The sequence below is a fragment of the Gavia stellata genome, chromosome 8 (assembly GCF_030936135.1).
Source record: "Gavia stellata isolate bGavSte3 chromosome 8, bGavSte3.hap2, whole genome shotgun sequence".
NCBI classification, from domain to species: Eukaryota; Metazoa; Chordata; class Aves; order Gaviiformes; family Gaviidae; genus Gavia; species Gavia stellata.
The window spans coordinates 17,277,194-17,295,474 of record NC_082601.1 but is presented as its reverse complement, the minus strand read 5'-3'; the positions used below and the strand labels follow the sequence as shown (position 1 = coordinate 17,295,474).

The 18,281-nt window shown below is 41.6% G+C and overlaps 1 protein-coding gene across 1 annotated transcript in view; it reads right to left on the bottom strand.

The window, feature by feature from the left end:
* Positions 1–18,047, bottom strand: part of SMARCAL1 (SWI/SNF related, matrix associated, actin dependent regulator of chromatin, subfamily a like 1) — a 38,256-nt gene extending 20,209 nt beyond the window's left edge. The window contains exons 1-8 of the mRNA XM_059820363.1: positions 17,094–18,047; positions 16,369–16,419; positions 13,109–13,369; positions 11,840–11,890; positions 7,777–7,957; positions 6,672–6,822; positions 3,734–3,892; positions 1,880–1,945 (exon numbers count right to left, since the gene is read on the bottom strand). Coding sequence (XP_059676346.1) covers positions 1,880–1,945; positions 3,734–3,892; positions 6,672–6,822; positions 7,777–7,957; positions 11,840–11,890; positions 13,109–13,369; positions 16,369–16,419; positions 17,094–17,964 — 1,791 coding nt within the window. The 5' untranslated portion in view covers positions 17,965–18,047. The remainder of the gene's footprint in view (positions 1–1,879; positions 1,946–3,733; positions 3,893–6,671; positions 6,823–7,776; positions 7,958–11,839; positions 11,891–13,108; positions 13,370–16,368; positions 16,420–17,093) is intronic.
* Positions 18,048–18,281: the final 234 nt, after the last annotated feature.

The window sequence follows — 18,281 nt, the reverse complement described above, 5'->3', positions numbered from 1 at the left end:
ATAAAGATGACACAGTATAGTTGTTAAATCCAGTATTCAAGGGATGAAAACTCCTCATATTTTGGCAGTTCTTTCAAATACGAAAGCATTACTGTGACGGGCTGTGCCAGTAGTGAACACAGCACCACTCACTAGTAGTTGAAGACAAAGCTGTCAAAGGGGCTAGGTTTTCACAGAATCACTACGGTTGGAAAAGACCTGTAAGATCATCAAGTCCAACCATCAACCAACACCACCATGCCCACTAAATCACGTCCCACAACGCCATGTCCACACGTTCTTTGAACACCTCCAGTGAGGGTGACTCCACCACCTCCCTAGGCAGCCTGTTCCAGTGCTTCACCACTCTCTCAGTAAAGAAATTTTTCCTAATATCCAGCCTAGTTTTAGAGCAAAACGAGCAAAAAATATCCAGTTTTAGAGCAAAACGCCTGAGTTGGAAAGCAAGGAGGGCAGAAGAGTGGCTATCACAGCAAACACTTGCTTCAGAAGTTGTAGCCAGCAAGCAAGACAGTAAAATTTACCCGAACATCTAACATGAAACATTTGGTACTGTATGTTCTTTGCAGGTGAGATAATGCATGATATGAACATGAAACTCCTAACACTTTCACAAGACTGAAATTCAGTTTCAGAAGCATCAGTTCTCAATTCCTGAAGACCAGTGATGTGACAGCATAAAACTGTAAATTCTCAGTAAGTGCATACAGGCAATTAACCTCCGCTTAACAGCTACCATCTTTCACTCTCCTATCTTGTAGCCTCCAAATAATTTTGACAAGCTGATCCTTACAAAAGCTACAAGTAGGAAAGGATAAGACTGCTTTTTGAGCATTTTACAATGAGGTAAATTTGCAATTTTCCACCATGTTCAGACATACACCCTAATTATTGTACTTCAAACTGCTCATAAAATTGGACCTCCTACTTAGTTTCCAAACATTAAAAGCCTGAAGTGATTTGAAAGCCAAGAGAAGACAAGGGTCAGGCCTTTAAGAAGAACAATGAAGTTATTCAAGGACAACCACCTTCGGCTTGCCATGAAGAATCTTGCATATAAAAGTTGGTTGCTTATAAAGCTATCGCAGACTGAATCTTCTCTTTATACACACTTGCTGATAATTGCTGAAGAGGAACTGCATTTACCTTGTTCTAAATCTAGAGCAGTGTCTAGAAACTACTCGTAACTTTAACCTGCTAGGGGCTACCAGAGAGAGTTTGATTCTTTGATCCCAGGACAACAGGCAGACATTAAAATTTACATTTCTCCTGTTATCGCATAATTGAATATTGCCTCCCTTCCGTGGGCCACTTGTCTTGCTAACCTCACATTCTGCCATTTCCTACTAGTTCTGTACATTTAACCAGCAGGAATGCTCCCGAACCCCAGCCACACAAATACATTAGAAGTTTGCAGTAACAGAGTAGAGCCCAAAACCAAAGCCAAGGAAGGGACCTAGGTAATGCCATTTTGATATAGAGCAGCAATTTGTGTGCCAAGAAGTAACTGATAACGATTATTTCCATTAAACAAGCTATGGTGACACTACTATATTCTTTCTACTCTCCCTGAATACATTCAGTAAGTTTTGACACTCCCTTTTTCACTTAACCATAAAACTCATCAGTGGCAGGCAGTACCACAATTAGATCAAGGGAGCTTCTGAAGTTCTTTTGTTAGATCTTACCATCTAACATTTGTATGGAAACAAGTGGCTAAGCCAGAGACAAATTTTGTTCTTGAATCTACAATGTTACCTGGATTTCCACTTGCACAACAACAGAATTCAGCTGCTGGCTCCTAAACCTGGTAAATGGAGCAACACCGCTTTGGAAGCCTGACCTTAGCTGCTCGAGGTTTGGCACCCAGCACACGCACCTTGAGTAGAGGCATGGCAGCTCGGCATCGTGCAGTTTTTATGTTCTTTAGGAAATGAGATTCATCCTGAAACAAAACAACCATAAAAGTGAAGACAGTTCTGATCCATAGTCCAACTGCAGGCTACAGAACAAATTCCCAGTATTCTCAGCTATCTAACGTTACAAGCCTATCATCCCAGAAGATATTTCAAGCACTGGGAAAGTCACATCAAATTCTAAATGAAAAGACAGCATGGAGAGTAGCAGGCTTCCTACATTCAAACCTGCAAGCAAATGGAACAGGAATCAAATCTTAAAGCCATGAATCTCAAACGACCACAAACAAGTGAGCAGAGGGGGCTGGAGAGGGAAGGAGAAAGAGGAAGATTATTTCCACCACCGATACTCATTTGCCCCTGTGTGTCCTCTAAATGCAGCAAACATAGGAGGCCTATAAACTGCCACTTCCCTAAATAAGGGGTTAATGAAAACGATAAGGAAAAAGAGAAATCTAATTAGGATCCAACTGTTCTGCTGATAGGGCTCACCAGGTGGATAATAGCCTTCTACTTGAGACATCACCCCCAAATAGGCTTCATTTCTACTACTGTAGCAAGGCAGAACTTAGACACAAAAATAATTGGCATCCTCCAAGAGTACATTCTCATCTTTCCGCATGTGGATGAGCAAGCAACCATGCATGCAAAGACAATACAACTGCTTAGCCTCTCAGGCACAGCCTTCTCCCTCCTGATTAACACATAAGCTACATTAATGTTCCCAGCCATCAAAAGAAGATTGGAAGAAAAAGCAGGGAAGCTCAGCACTAAGTAGGACTACTCTCATCTGTAAAAACATATACAGGGTCCAAATTTGAACATATAAACACACAAAAAGAACATCTGCCAGCTCAACGCTGGTAAAAGGTTCCAGGGCAGTAGCCCTAGAGCCCAAGTCCCTTTACCCCAAGCATCAGCATACAAAAGTGACAATGTGCATTTCCACCCTGACAGAATGTCTTGTCAGAGAGGGGGCAGGGGAAAAAAAATACAAATAAAAAAATCAATTCTCCCATGAGTAGTCTGGTCTCCGAAGAACTCCATCTATTCTTACATTCCCATCTGATGCTGAAAAACAAAAGGATTATCATGTTCCAATTGCCATGATCTTAGGGACAGGTGCATATGTGTGCTGAAAACTAGACCGAGAACATCAAACACTCATAGTAAGCTACGTAGACACTTTTGGCCTCTATTGATCCAAGCTGGATTTGAAACACTATATGTTTTGAGTTTTTAGTAACTGAAATCTAGAAAAATGTCTTTTACCATGGCTCTGTTAAAGGTTAAAAAATGCATTTTGAAGTAATTTACAAAAGAAATTATACAAGTGATCAAAGAAGGCTTAATGCAGATTGTCAGTGGAAAACAAGCAAAGGGAGATTTTTTTTGATGCTTTACCCACATACTTGATGTTGAGAGGTTATCTGGTTTACTGGATAAACACTAACACCACCCTGCAGTCCAACCCCCTTAAAAAGATACAGTTCCAAGACTACTGTATTGACACATCACATGAAACACCTTGCTCTCCAGCGGAAGACACGCCCAACCACAATGAAATCAGAGAGGCACCATAACCAGTAAAAGATAAAACACAGCTTCAGGAATCAAAAAGGAATTCAACTCTACTAGTTATCTCAAAAGGTTTCAGATAAACCCACTGCTTCTACTCCTGAAAAGAGCTGTGATCACAGCCACAATTACAAGACAGTTTCATTCCTAAGTAAGGCCCACTTCACACTGCTGTACAACACAAAGGTTACCCCACATGAAACATACAATTAACTTCAAAATTTTAGTGTACCACTTACAATAATAACTACTTGGAAAGTGCTCTTAAGTTGCTTGTCCATCTTGCTGAGAAGGTCAAAGCTGATGATGTTGATCAAGCTTGCTGTTAGGTTGTCTTTGCCAGTCACTATGACATTGGTGCTACCTGGACTCAAGGATGGAAGCCACCTGTGAAATGCCTGGAGAAAGAGGAAAGCAATTAACAACATTCTGGTCCTTATGTCCTCTGTCAGGATCCCAAAGCACCTCACAGAGCATCCTTGTGAATGCTTAGAACATGGAGCCACGCCACCCGCATTAGACATCAGCTGGGAGCACAGCAAGGGTAAGCAGCCTTCCCAAGGCAACAAACCTATTAAGGGGAAGATCAAGAACAGAACTCAGGCTGTAAGGCCAAATCTACCTTCCACAGCTAGGAAGGCTCAAACATGCTCTATTCTTGCTTCTTACTGAAAAAAAAACCAAACCCAAAACCAAACCTGATCTGTAGCAGAAATGTGCATAACCTCCTGACAACGTTACCTGCTGTTACGCAGTGACCACTACTGACAGGGAAATTTAGTCTTCCCACTCAACAAGAACCCTCAGGCTATGAAACACAGACTTCTAACCAATAAACATCTTTCACCATTGCTATGTTTACTCCTCAGTGAGGATGAAGTAAAACTCATCCAGATCAACAAAAACTCTTCCACGACCTCTCCTTAAAAAGTTTAAAAAAAACAAAAAACACCCCCAAACAAAGAAACAAACTGAAAAGATCAAGTTGACAACACACCAGCTGCTCTATGACAGCAGCTGAAATACATGTGGTGATAGTCATTCAAATCAACCTCTTGAAATGCTCCACACACCAGAGCAAGATATCCTCCCCCAAACCCATCTGTTAGCTACTGAGCACCCACCATTTCCCTTGTTATTGTGTCCCCAGTGACACCAACCTCTCTGCAACATTTGAGCAACAAGGATCTGGTCCCTACAGAAACATCTCCAAGGAGTGGTGATGGGAAATGGCATCTCTGCCTCTAGGCCCTTCACTTGTGGAAATTCCCCAAGCCTCATTCCTCTCCTCTGTTCAGCAACCACGCGCAGCAGCCAGAGGAGTTAAATATGAGCTTCTCACGTTTCTCAGTATGTGAGAAACTAACAATTAACTATCCTTCACTACTTATGACAAGCACCACAATCAAAACGGGCCAACATGCGAGCAAGGTTAGATCCCAACCAAAAAATATGTGGCTGACACTAAGCCAAAACTTAGACAAAAGGGGCAGCAGTGGGAAAGTATCTGGAAGCTCCCAGTTGTACTGCCCTCACCTTTTATAAAGGGCATGTGACTAATTCACACTGTAAAAGTGATCCTATATTTCTCACTTGATGCTGACCTTTGTCCACAAGAAGGGCTTTGAAACTGCCCTGACTGTTAATTATTTAAGTTTAAATGCTGAACTCCAAAGGCACGTGGCTGCAGTACTTCTCACCAAAGAGTACCTTGCATCTTCCTGCTAGCTTCCTATGGCACCCTGAATACAAAGGCATTCAGTGGCCTGAGCCCAGAAAGCCAAAATAAAACACCAACAACTCTGAGATGAAGACAATTTCTGGCAATTCAGCTCCAGAGACACCACAAAAGCTTCTACCATTACAGTAAAACACATCTGTGCAAGAATGAACTGAGTAGATTACAGACCATAATAAACTCCACCTTCTTCCACTTTCTGTGACACATTTTTCTTAGAACTGCATCCTTCACATACCCACAAAGCAACACAGATCATTCTAAAGCAAATATCCTAACACAACATCTCCTACAACAGCCTCCTGGGGAGTCAGGAGTAGGGGAAGGAAAGGGAAATCGAGCACTCAAAGGAAAAAAAAAAAACCAAACCACCCTCATATTGCTTAAATCTCTTGAAGCAGGATGTAGGAGTTTAGTTGCAGGTGCCCAGTACTTCAGGAAGCCAGGATACAAATTGTTCCCAGTAGGTAACCCACAAAAGCCATGGATTCAGGATAGGTGTTGACCCAGCGGTCTACAGGCCTTTGAAGTATCAAACATGATGAACCTCACTCCCTTGTTCAGTAAACAATTCTATTTTCTTTTCACCCAACATTTTATTGCACTACTGGATGTGAAAACACAAGCCAAGATGCTCTAACAACCCGGTTACAGCACAAAACCAGCAAATCCCAACTAATACAATTCTCATCAATGCAATATTCCAGGGGAAGCTAAACTCTTATTCTCTCCTGCTCAGGCATGAAATTACTGATCTAAAACCTCTGGCTCACCTTTTTCTCCCACAGTGAACATTTCACTAGCCTATGGCAACCCAACAGTCTCAGTACACAAGCCACAACAGTGATTTATTTCAAGATACGTTTCCCAACAATACTAGCTTTCTTGGGCTTCTGATCAACACTAATAAACGACTCAGAGGAGTCAGCAGCATACAGTGGACAGGCCAAAAGACGTATTATGACAGACACTTAATGATGATAATGAGGCCTCTTGAACAGAGCGGAGTATCCCAGCATCTGGGCTATTCCAGCCAAGGGACTGGCAAATACTGCCATGAAGGGCTTGAATACAATAGACAATTGCTTGAATGCAACCATTGTCTTCGACACTGATGAGTAAAATGCCCCCTTGGAGCCAGCTGACTTGCAGCAACAAAGTTAACAGAGGGTCAAAGGAGATATTTTCTCTAGATCTCCTTCTTTCCAACAGATCAGCTGGACCACAAAAAGAAAATAGCCAGTAAAAGAAAATAGGCATTTATCATATAGTCAATGCCAAGCAATTCCCCCGCCTCAAGTTTCTAAATGAGTACAAATTTTAGTTTCTTCCCCTTAATACACATCTTTTTAAAATTTTAACTTCTACAGAGTGCACCACAGCATAACGGTCACGCATGCCCTCTGCTGGCCACCTGCACATGCCCAAGCTCACAGTACCTCTGCCCACGTAAATCTCACTGAAGAAGGAGTCACCACCAGTAAGGGCCATTCCTTTCGGTAATACGCAGCAATGCAGATCGCCTGGATGGTCTTGCCCAAGCCCATGTCATCCGCAAGAAGTAAACGTCCATTTCTCAAAATTGCGAAACTGGGGAAAACAGAGAGGGGAAATAAGTAAGAGTCAAGAAATGGGTTACTATCTGTCCTGGCAGCCAAGATGAGCACAACTCATCACCAAGCCTATAATGTGGGTCACCTGGAAGTGATCTGGCTTCTTCAGTAAGACTAAGGGAGAAGATCCAGGTTTAACACAAGCGAGCAACTCTCACAAACCTCTCACAGCTTGGAAGCTCCTGAACAGAGTGGTTCAGCCCAGTCCTCAGAGACTTTGATTTCGTATGAGGAGTAGTCTCAAGACCTTACAATTATTTAAAGCACATTCTTTCCACAATATTACGCACATTCTGTCCCAGAGTTCATCCTGGCTGAGCTAAGAAAATATTATTAATAACAATTCTGCTTTATCACCAGTAAGTACAGACTTTCCTGGATCGCATCTTGAAGTCAACAACTAATGACCATATATGATGGGGACAGGGACATTTAAAAGTTTAGCTCTACATACAATTAGTCATTTTAAATCTTTCAGGGCCTGGGTCCCATTTCCTGGCACTTTCCCACGTGTAGTTAATATTTAAAAAACAACAACAAGAAGAGATACACTTGGGGAAAAAAAAAAATGACCTTACAAAATAAAGATTCATATGACAATTAGGCACATACTGAATCACAAGAGGGAGATCAGAGATGTATCATTCGAACAATTTTATGAGACTAGCAAAATGCTACTTTTGTCCTGAGTCATAATGAAGAATTCTAGCTAGAAACAGAATAGATGTGTCACTCAAAAAAAAAAATTTCCACAAAAAAACCCCCAAAACAAAACAAACCATACCAAACAACCAAGAGCCCAGAGTGTAACAGCCCAAGACTCCAGAGAAATGTGGAGCCCTCCAAGGAAGAGAATGCAGCCTGGGCACCAATCTAAAGTACACAATTCTAGGCAACAACTAGCTTTTAACAGCATGCAAAAAGGACATACTTCACACCTTCCCGCTGAAAGGGCATGAGGCTTGTCACAATTTTGGAGTCCACTACTGAAAGGTCAGCATCAGGAATGTCTGTCTGTGACGTAGATCTCTGTATTTGAGCAGCAAAGGTCTGTATTATTGCCTCGGGCAGTGGCTCCACTTCTACTGACACAAGGCTCTGTAACACTTCCACTGCAAAGAACAGAGCAGTTTATTATCAGAAGGGGCAAGATACACACAACTTACATCATGGATATCAGGGTACAACCCTCGACCTCATCAACAATATTATTTCCTATCCTGAAACAGCTCAAGAAAGCACTGCATCATGCACAGGTGTTGGCCTGGTCTCTTCCCTGAAGTCTATTTCAGAACCACATGATGAATCACATCTCCTCCCCTTGTATTTAGACTTGGTTATAAAAAACTCAAAAGTCTGATGCCATCGTTCAGAGATGATTGCTACTAATACAGCTGGAGCTAGATTATTCATGCTGAGGGCATCTTAGGGCACACTTTACTCAGAAATAAAAGTATGGATTTGAACAAAAGAGCTCCTGAAGCCTAGAAGGCAGGGGCACCTTTATCTTGACCTTGGCATTCTGCATTAAACACCTCTGAGGTCTCCATCATCCCTAAGTGATCAGGAGTGACCTGAGACACAGTTACCTAAAGAAGATCATACAACTTCAGCTTTGAAAACTCTCTTCTCCTCCTGTTCTCCAAATTCACACAGTTTTGGCTCTGTCTCCACTTTATCACCCCTTATTTACCATGTTGGGATAAGAAAATAGGAAGCACCTCAGGACTCAGAGAAACTGCTCTTGTACCACCATCAGCAGCGCTCTGACAGCCATCCTTCAGGGACATGGTATGAACAGCAACTCCCTGCTCAGCTGGTGTCCAGTGCTGTTCTCCTGAACAGAAGTAGCTTGCAGGCGAGAACCATCCCACAGGCAGCAACTTCAGTCCCTCACCACTACTGTTGTTTTACCCACAAACCCTCTCAACTTTACCTGCAGCTTAAAACCTTTCCAGTTGAACTAAAGGGATTTCCAGCCTCCATTATGCAAAGACCTCGTGGCCTTCATCTTTTCAACCCATGCATCACAACAAGCAAAGCATCAGGGCAATTCTCCTCCTAGACAACCTTATTTCAGTCCCCTCCAGTGGCCTCTCTATCCCATCCCAAAAAGATACAAGTATTTCTTTTTAGTCCAACAGTAAGTTCCTATGAAAACAAATACCAGTTTAAAACATGCAGTGAGCTGGAACCAGGAAAAATGTTTAGTAATCGATCTTTGACCACTGACTGAGAAACAAGAGGCACCTCTACACTAGGAACACAATGCTTGTGCACAGATCCTTTATTGCAGGAAGCATCTGTTTTTTATTTAGTGGTTGGTTTGTATATGAAGTCAGAAAGACATAAAAAAACCCCCTCTTTTTGCAAAAATAACCAGAGCTATGCAAACTGAAATAAGAACTCACTATAACAGCAGTAAACGCACCTACAGAATTCAGTTAGGTATTTTCATTTCAGTTATCTCCAAGAGGAAAGCAGCAGAATGGACCCCTGCCATATGACGGGGGAAAGCAATTCCAAGAAATATACATATGAAAAGATTTCCATTTGTGGTTGGGCAATGACCAAACTTTTTAAACTCTCCAGTTTAATTTATACTTCTTCAATAGCAGGAACTCTCTCCACCCGAAGTACAGCCCAAGCTTGTTATTACACTCACAGACTGAGCTATGTGTTAGCATAATTGCTACAATTTGCTCACTGATAATTCTGTTGCTATTGTTCTGTACATGAGCTGGGAGAGTGATTAAGATATATCTGCCACCAGCATGATTCATCCAACAGACATTTTTTACTGAAGTGACCTTTATATAAAGATGACTGAGCAACTAGGCAAAGAGACATTAACCTCTATAAACAGTTCCCAGCTAACAGATATCTCTGCTGGAAATGGCAACCAGCCTTTTAAAATTCTTTTTTTTTTTATTTTGACGCAGGTAAATGAAAAAGGCACAAAGCGAATGCTGTTCCTCAAAAAGGCACGTGCTAGAACCCTCAAATGCCCTCGCAAATTACACCCTGCAAGAACATTTACGGAGAACTTTTTTTTTTGCTTTCCTTAAATCTGTGGGATTCTGAATACTTCATGTGATGTATACAACTGCCAGCCAGCATGGCTAAGAGAGTAACAGACTAGGAGACGATGTGTTTGTTAGACTGCCTAGCATGTGCTACAGGATCAGGCCCCTTGCATGTACAAAAGGCCCTTTTAGCAAATTGAGAGAGACCATCAGCTCTCACTGAAATCAGGGCCTGTCAATATCATGAAACTCCAGGATTGGGATGGTCTCCCCCAAGACACACTCACTTGTTTTCATGAACTGGCATTCCTACAAGGCTCCACAACTGGCTTTCAGACCTACAACTATTACTAATGTTATTAAGATATGCATCATAGGAGCATGCAGATACTCAATTATTAAACGTACTTCGGTATCCCATGGAAGCAGGAGCCCATGATGGAGAAAAACTACTCTGAGCAACAGCATTTCAGCTCTGAAACACTCAGTCACACTTTCTAAGGACATGTGTAGAGCACCTTGTTTATTATCTTTCTGAAGCTTACCCCAATCAAATTCCACAGCCACATACCCTCACACGAGTACCAAGGCAAACCCAGCAGGCCGACTGGGATGATAAATAATAATTATAACACTTAGGACTTGCGTAATGCTATTCATCTCAAAGCACTCTATAAACTTAACTAAACATGAACACTAAGAAGCAGATGTGCTAGGAGCATGCTGCTGAGGCTGGATTATTCTGCAAAGTGGCATTCATTTAAAAAGAACCAACCAACAAAACACAACCAACCACAGTTCTACATTTCAGTTCAGTGAGTCACAGTTTCACAAGCTTTACACACATGCATAAAGGCAGAAGTCTACTGGTCAACCTCTATCAAGAAATGAACATTGTAGCGACACTATGTGCTTAGATTCCACTTGCAAGAGAAAATACCATGCTCTCAAAAATATTTTTTTGCTAAGTTTCTTTTAAGCATCCATCAACCAGCACCGAAGCATTTTAGTAGAGTAAGAAATTCTGTTTCAAGAAGAATGCTTCTGCTTCAAGCAGATCTGCACACTTCTGCAAGAGAAAAAAGCAGTTCTTGTTTGCCTCACAATCAACTTAGCTACGGAAGCAACCTGAATTCTAACCTGCCTCATATATCAATTAAAAACGTAACAGTTGTGTGCTGCCTGCAAAGCCATTATTACTAGCAGTAACATATGAGACTGAACAAATTCAGCTAGACAGCCACCACCCAGACTGTAACGGTGGATGAACCGGTTGTTACAGAAATCATCAGCTGACTTGAAAACCTAGCACTCTGACCTGAAAAACAAAATTTGCTGGGTGTGAAATGAAATAGCACAACACCGTGCACACTACTCAAAAAACGGTAAGTAAAACAGCCTGATAAGTGTTTGTTTTCTAAGCAAGAGGCAGCTGTGCCAGTTTACAAATTGATATACGCACAAAAGGGAGCAAGGCAGGCTGGCACTGAGGACAAGGGGAGCACAGCTAAAAAGAGTCAGTAAGACAGAATTTCTGTAAGGACAGGGAGGCCTGGCAGCCACTATGCCAACCTCTTCAAATTTGGCAAGTGGGAACAGAGGAATCCATTCTCCTGCTACTCCTTAGTTCAAGTAGAGCTGCTCTATGTTATAAGCAATAAAAATAACTTTGTGATAGTAAATACATCCATATGCTCTAAAAAATTATACAGAAATTCAGTGCAGAATCTGACAAAACAGAGCCACCCTCCCAATGGGCCCCTAAAGGACTGCCATGAATAACACACATTTATAAAATTCTGGGTCTGGACAAACAGTGTAAATGCCTGACAAAACAGGAAGACACCTGCTTCGCAGTTTGCTAGCAACTTATCTCCCCAGAGTGAAAAGGCTTAGCCCAAGAAATGAAGTTAGAATTCATTTGCCTCCCCAGAAAATAGCCCTAGCCAGGAAAACACAGCTACTCACTTAGTTTGGGATAGTCCTCCAGCAGGAAATTCCACTTTCTGGTGTTCGCATCTGCAATAGTTACAACAAACACTGTCGTAAGTCTCTTTTTACAAGACTGACCTCTCTCTCCGTAAGAACATGGCTATCTATCCATACCCTCTGCATTTCAGAGCTGCTTTAAAAGAATTCTTACCTTGCCCAGCAATCAATTCTCCTCTGTTTGCTTTCAAGTTAAGCAAACAGTTTGAAGACGACTTAAAAGTATGAGCACACATCTAGAAGCAACGGTATCACTGGAGCAAGCCAAGGTCAGCTCCCCTAATGAACCATTGCAATGAACCCACCTGCTCAAGGATTTCAGCAACCACTTTCTCTTCACTGCAAGAAGGGATGAAGAATGTGCATGAAGGTTCCTATTTGTTAACCAACAAACTCTGACTTCAGCCAGTAACACAATCACTTTCAATTACACCTCTGTACCCTACAGACGATGTGCTCAGGATGGTACACAGCAAATTCCCCAATTCATCAATACCCAAAATGTAACATGAATGCCAGATTTGTCTGGCAGGTTTATCCCTGGGTAGCACCTGCCTACAACTTTCAGGGAAGGTTAGAGTGAATTCAGAGTTAGCTGAAGACACGATGAGCCAGGTGGGGCCCTGCCTAAAGAACAAGGGCTCCAGGATTTGTTCCCCATGCCGTCAGTGACCTGCTGTGACACTGCGCAGGTCGCCTCATCACTCTGTGCCTCATTTCCCACATTACAAGTGGGAAAAACTGTTATTTACCATTGAAATCTGAATGCCAACATAAAAAGTGCTCTACAGTTCCACTTGCCTCAAAAAACATCAGTAAAGCTGCTGGTAAACTCAATCTGCTCAGGCAGTTGTAGCCATTATACACTACAGTAAAGCAGGAGAAATATGAGAACATCCAACTGCATTTGATAATAAAGACAAGAACTTATGCATGGCCCCTGTACTGCTGGCAAACTGTCAGCACATCCCATCTCAACAGCAAATGTAAACATGCCAAGTCCTGAAATACCACCTTGGCTAACAGGCCCAGAAAAGGACACATTCTGGCACAGAGTAAAGAGCAGGACACAGATACAGCACTGTATCAGAACTACAGGAGCTCTCAAAATCTTCACCAAAGTACATCCTCTCATGCTATTTCAGAAGGATGTACTCTCACAATTTCTCTCCTCTGAAGCATTCACAGCACTCCAAGAGCAGCCCCAACAACGTCATTAGAATAAAGCAGAAATAACCACAGACTCACCATAATTTCTGGAATCCATCTGTTTGAATACCCCAATCACTTCTGTAGAATACCCAATATCAACCTCAAACCGCAAGCGAGAGATCAGCACACACTTCCCTTTGACAAGGGCTGAGGGTTTCTTCCAGTTCTTACACATCTTCAAGAGGGATTTCACATCAACCCTACTGCCAACAAAATGAGAGCCTGATGCCAAGCCAACTGCATTTTCTCCTTCCAGTGGTGTCAGAATTACTGATGAAAGTTGATTTGCTGCTTCCACTAGAGAGAAAAGCATGAGATACAGAGAAAAGAATTAATAGCAAAGAACACAGATAAAGTAAAGGTGCACAGAATGCTTTGGGAAGAGAAGGGACAAGAGGATGACAAACAAACCATGCACCTTCAAGTTTAAAAGGAATGGTGATTCTCTGCTTTCACGCACAGGGACAAAGAATAGAGAAGGTGATGGCCTGGAGGAGCAGGTTGATGGGATTTTCCACAGAGAATACAGCAGGGGCAGAGGGAACACGTGACAGTAGTTGAACAAGGGCCTGTCCAGCATTGTCACTGCATTAGGCTCCCTCTCTGTCACAGGATCCCAAAACATGGCTCACTAGGCCAAGGCAGGCAATCTGCAGAACCACATTCAGCAGTAAATTGCACACAATCATACAGTGTTTTCACTTACAAAGTTAAAGGGACAGGGGCATGGTGATCAATGCTATGTGCCTGAAAAGATGTGAAGGTACTTCTGCAAGCAGCAGAGAAAGATCTAAAAAATATCTGCCTCCTGCCTCACGTCAGTGTCTGATATACAATCTCATCTAGGAGGAATGCTGCATATTCACAGTACTGTAGGAAGTATATCTGGAAGGAGTCTAGCCCAAACCACTAAATCTCCTTTGTTACAATTTAAGTCCATCACCCTTTATTCTACTGTGCCTTACAGTTAGACTTGTACTTCCCCACAGCCATCTGCACTCCTATCTTACTAATCACTAGCAACCACCTCTGTCACGATGCCAGGGCATGGGGAGAGAATGGACATGGCATTTTTACAGCTGTTAGCCTGAGACCACAGCTATCCACACTAATAAACATTCCACTTTTCCCTGTGTCTCTCTGCCAATCTATACCCATGTGTCATCTTTATTATTATAGCTGAACTGTGATGGCTAAGGATGGTTCAGGAACAAGAACCATTTTTTCTTGTATTTTTACAGCACCTAAATAAAGAATTTCGTCCCCAAGACTCCAACTCGTAGGTACTACAGTAACACAAGGATTCACTAGCATCTCCAGAGTTCGTTAGACTCAAAAGCAGGGGGCCACTAAGCACATTCTGTGCTTATATATTTGTAAAGAGAGGCAACCTCCCCTATCCAAGAGTGGTTTAGAGTAAGCCCAGGTGAATCTAGTCTTTTGAGGGTTAAGTTGCACATCATGATCCATGCTGCTTCTTTTTAAATAGTCCAGCTTACTGATACGCAACAACAACTTAAATTTAAGTTTAGTGGTTAAGATTGAAAAGGGAAAAAAAGGGAAAAAGAAACAAATTCAGACACTTTTTTCCTAAGCAGTTAGTAAGCCATCTGGATTTCATCCACCTTTATTTTAAAATAAGTGACCTCCAGAATAAACCCAAGCATTTGAGATTTCCTCTCCAAAGAGAAAGTTTAAGAGCATCAGGTGAAAGTAATTTTTAAAGTAGAGGACTAGGAAACCACCAATTTAGACTCTCTCCTCCCAGTGCACCAAGCAAAAGTGTTTAGATGCTACTGTTTTAGCACTGCATAGTTAAAGCTCATCTCTATAACTAATACTGAAAGAAATTGAAAAAACCCACCATACTTTACTCTCTTATTTCAATAGCTGTTTCTAGGCTTGACTGCATGTTTAATTTATAGTACAAAGAAAGAAATGTAATACAGGACAACATTACTCAGAAGAACAAAATTAACACTGGGAACTTTTAAAATAATTTTTACACTTAAAGACTTCAAACCAAGGCCCTTTTAAGTCAGTTCCTTTTTCTCAGGGTACTTTTTCCCCTGCTGCCATTGTCTAATTATGATCACATATTGTCCTCCCTTGTCAAAAGGAACTTTCTACAGAGAACTCATATATTTGATAGCTTTAAGGAAAAAAGCCTGATTTCTAAAAACCATCCTCTTCATTTGCAAGCTCCTTGGTGCAGAGACTCTGCTCTCATCTGTACTTGATACACTTCAAGCAAACCGGCAGCATTTAAATTATAAATGTGTGGCAACCCACATGGGAAGCTAAAATACCAGCACTCAACTATGGGTTTTTCAAAGCGCTCAACACAGGCCTAATTCTGTTCCCACTGAAATCAATAGTGATTTATCATTCGCTTCAATACAATGTGCTTTTCAAAAGCTTACCTGAAGTGTTTGCCTCTATCATCTCTCAATCTTTCCAGAACAAAATGACAGGAGAGAAAAAAAAAAGATAAAGCCATCCTTTTTATGCCAAAAAAGGCAAATCCATTTTCAGTCTCACTCAAAGACCTAGAGAATTACCCTTTTTCCTTTTCTGACACCCAAAATTAACAAGAAAAAAATGTAAAAAAAACCAAACCAAAACAAAAGAGCTGTTTAAAAAGAAAATACATGAATGGACCTAGAAATTAAGCATTAGCCAGTGGAACACACTCATTTCTCAATACAGACTTACATGAAGTACCTGCACAGCAGATATTTTTCCTATGATCAGGCTTGTTAGTTGCTGAAAAATTCAGCAACAGCAGAACTTGTTAAACCTATGCTTGGCATTTAGATTACGTGAAAAATCAAGTAATTTCTAATCAACTACAAAGTGTCAGAAAAATGTTATGAGCTAGATGCCTAAAAGATGGGTGTTATGTTTGAATAGCACTACTTTTATGACACCAGACAATAACAAAGCTAAATAATAATCACAGAATCATAGAATTGTTTGGGTTGGAAAGGACCTTAAAGATCATCTAGTGCCAACCCCCCGCCATGGGCAGGGACACCTTCCACTAGACCAGGTTGCTAAAAGCCCCATCCAACCTAGCCTTGAATACTTCCAGGGTTGGCAAGTGTTCCACAACTTCTCTGGGCAACCTGTTCCAGTGCCTCACCACCCTCATGGTAAAGAATTTCTTCCTAGTATCTAATCTAAATCTACCCTTTTTCAGCTTAAAGCCATTACCCCTTGTCCTATTATGGAAGGCAGGGGAAGGGGGTCAAGATTTGGATTATTTTTTATCATTCAACAACCCATTTACTTACTGAAACTGCTGTAATCTTCCAGGCTGAAATTCCATTTTTTCATAGCAGGATCTAAAATAGGGCAGAATATGAATCATTTAGAGTAGAAAAAAAAGTGCTGTTGTGAAATGTTCATGTGAGGTAAGAGAGAATTCCATCTACTCACACAAACTTTTCGACACACATCTGAAAACCAGCATGCCCAAGTTCACAGCTACATGACACCAAAAAACCACAGGGCACATCAATACTAAGGCAAGAAGAATGCCACAGACATTCACAGGGAGCAGCAACACATGGGGCAGGGAGACAAAAGTAGAACATAACAAATAAAGGCAGGGAGAAAAGATCAGAAGCAAGCCAAAAGGTGGAGACTCCACTGCTCTCAGTAACCCAGTTAACAGAATCAGCTCTGAACTACAGCTGAAGTCACCCATTTTCCCACACCAATTTATGAATAACTTCTCTCCCTTCATTCCCAAAAGACTCTGACCAGCTGCCATCACTAAACTTCTCAAAAAAAGCAGGGCTTCTGATTCCTTGGCTAAATCCAAGCTCAAGCTATTTATGCCCACAATTTCTTTCCAATTTCAGCTGTCTTTACTTTTCCAATCCCCCATTAATACCACATATTCCACCCCAGCAATAGCTGCACTACCAAGAGCATATAGCAACTACAGTTCCAGCAGACACTGAAACTTTGATCCTATGTAAAACAGAGATAACAGCAAACAATCAATTCTTACCATAGCTTTTGCTCGGGATCTTCTTAAACACAGCAATGAGTTCAGCATTATACCCTATTTCGACCTGGAATCGGTCTTCCCCATATTTCACGCATTTTCCTTTTGTAACACTATTTGCTTTCTTGCAAGAGGCAGCTTCAAAGGTAGAGCCTGCACCAGCAGAGTTGGTCAGCTTCTGCATCCTACCACCGGCCTGAGAGGCACCACTTCCCTGTTCTCCTTCCGTTGGTCTGCTTGTGTTTATCAGCATTTCTGAATCACTCGGGGTGGCGCTGCTTGGTGGTGAAACATATTTTATGGCAAATTTGTTCTGACTTTGTAAATCTTTACTACCATCAGGGTGCCCATTATCAATTAATCTAGGATAAGATGGTTCTGTAGGGTTTTTGAAAGCTGGATAGCATTTGGGATGCTGGAATGTACCAAGATTAATTAAAGCTTGTTGTCCATGTTCCTGACCACCAGCATCCAAGTAATGTTTATGGGAATAACTCAGAGAATTTGGGATCGTTGTAGGGAAATGCTTAATGCCACTTGCTTGTTCCAAGTCCTCTGAACAATTCTTTTGTTGCTCCCTATGTGAACCAGCCATCTGTTGGTTTGCAGTGTAATGATTACAATCTTTCTGAAGATAGCTCTTCTGCTCCACAGGACTGTTTGGATTCTGTTGGTGCTGGCTAATGAACCTGACATGATTGTTTTCTTCCTTCAAGTTTCCCCGATTGCCTGGACTCTGTTCTTTCACCCGCGGTCCAGAGATCCCCACCTGCCCACCTCTCTGAGCTGCTAGCCTCTCTGCTCTCCTAGCCAAAGCCTTCTGGCGGTTCTCTTCAATTCTTCTCTTTTGTTCCTCTGTAAGGCCTGATGACATCTTCAACAATTCAAGCTATAAATCTGAATCAAAACTGCATTGGGAATTAATCACAGAGGCACCTGCTTCTTTACAGGAATGGAGACCAGTCTAAAAAAAAAAACAAAAAGAGACAGGAAGTTTCAACTCTGTTCCCCCTCAAAATACTTATTGTATTGATAACTCAGTATTATTAGAGATTGAGTATTGCTGTAACTGATGCTACACAAAAACCTAGTAGTACAGCAAAGCTGTCAGACCAATGCTGAGCCATTATCAGCAAGCAGACACTGTCAACTACTGCTGTGGCTTTGCATGCCAGTCCCACATAGATAAAA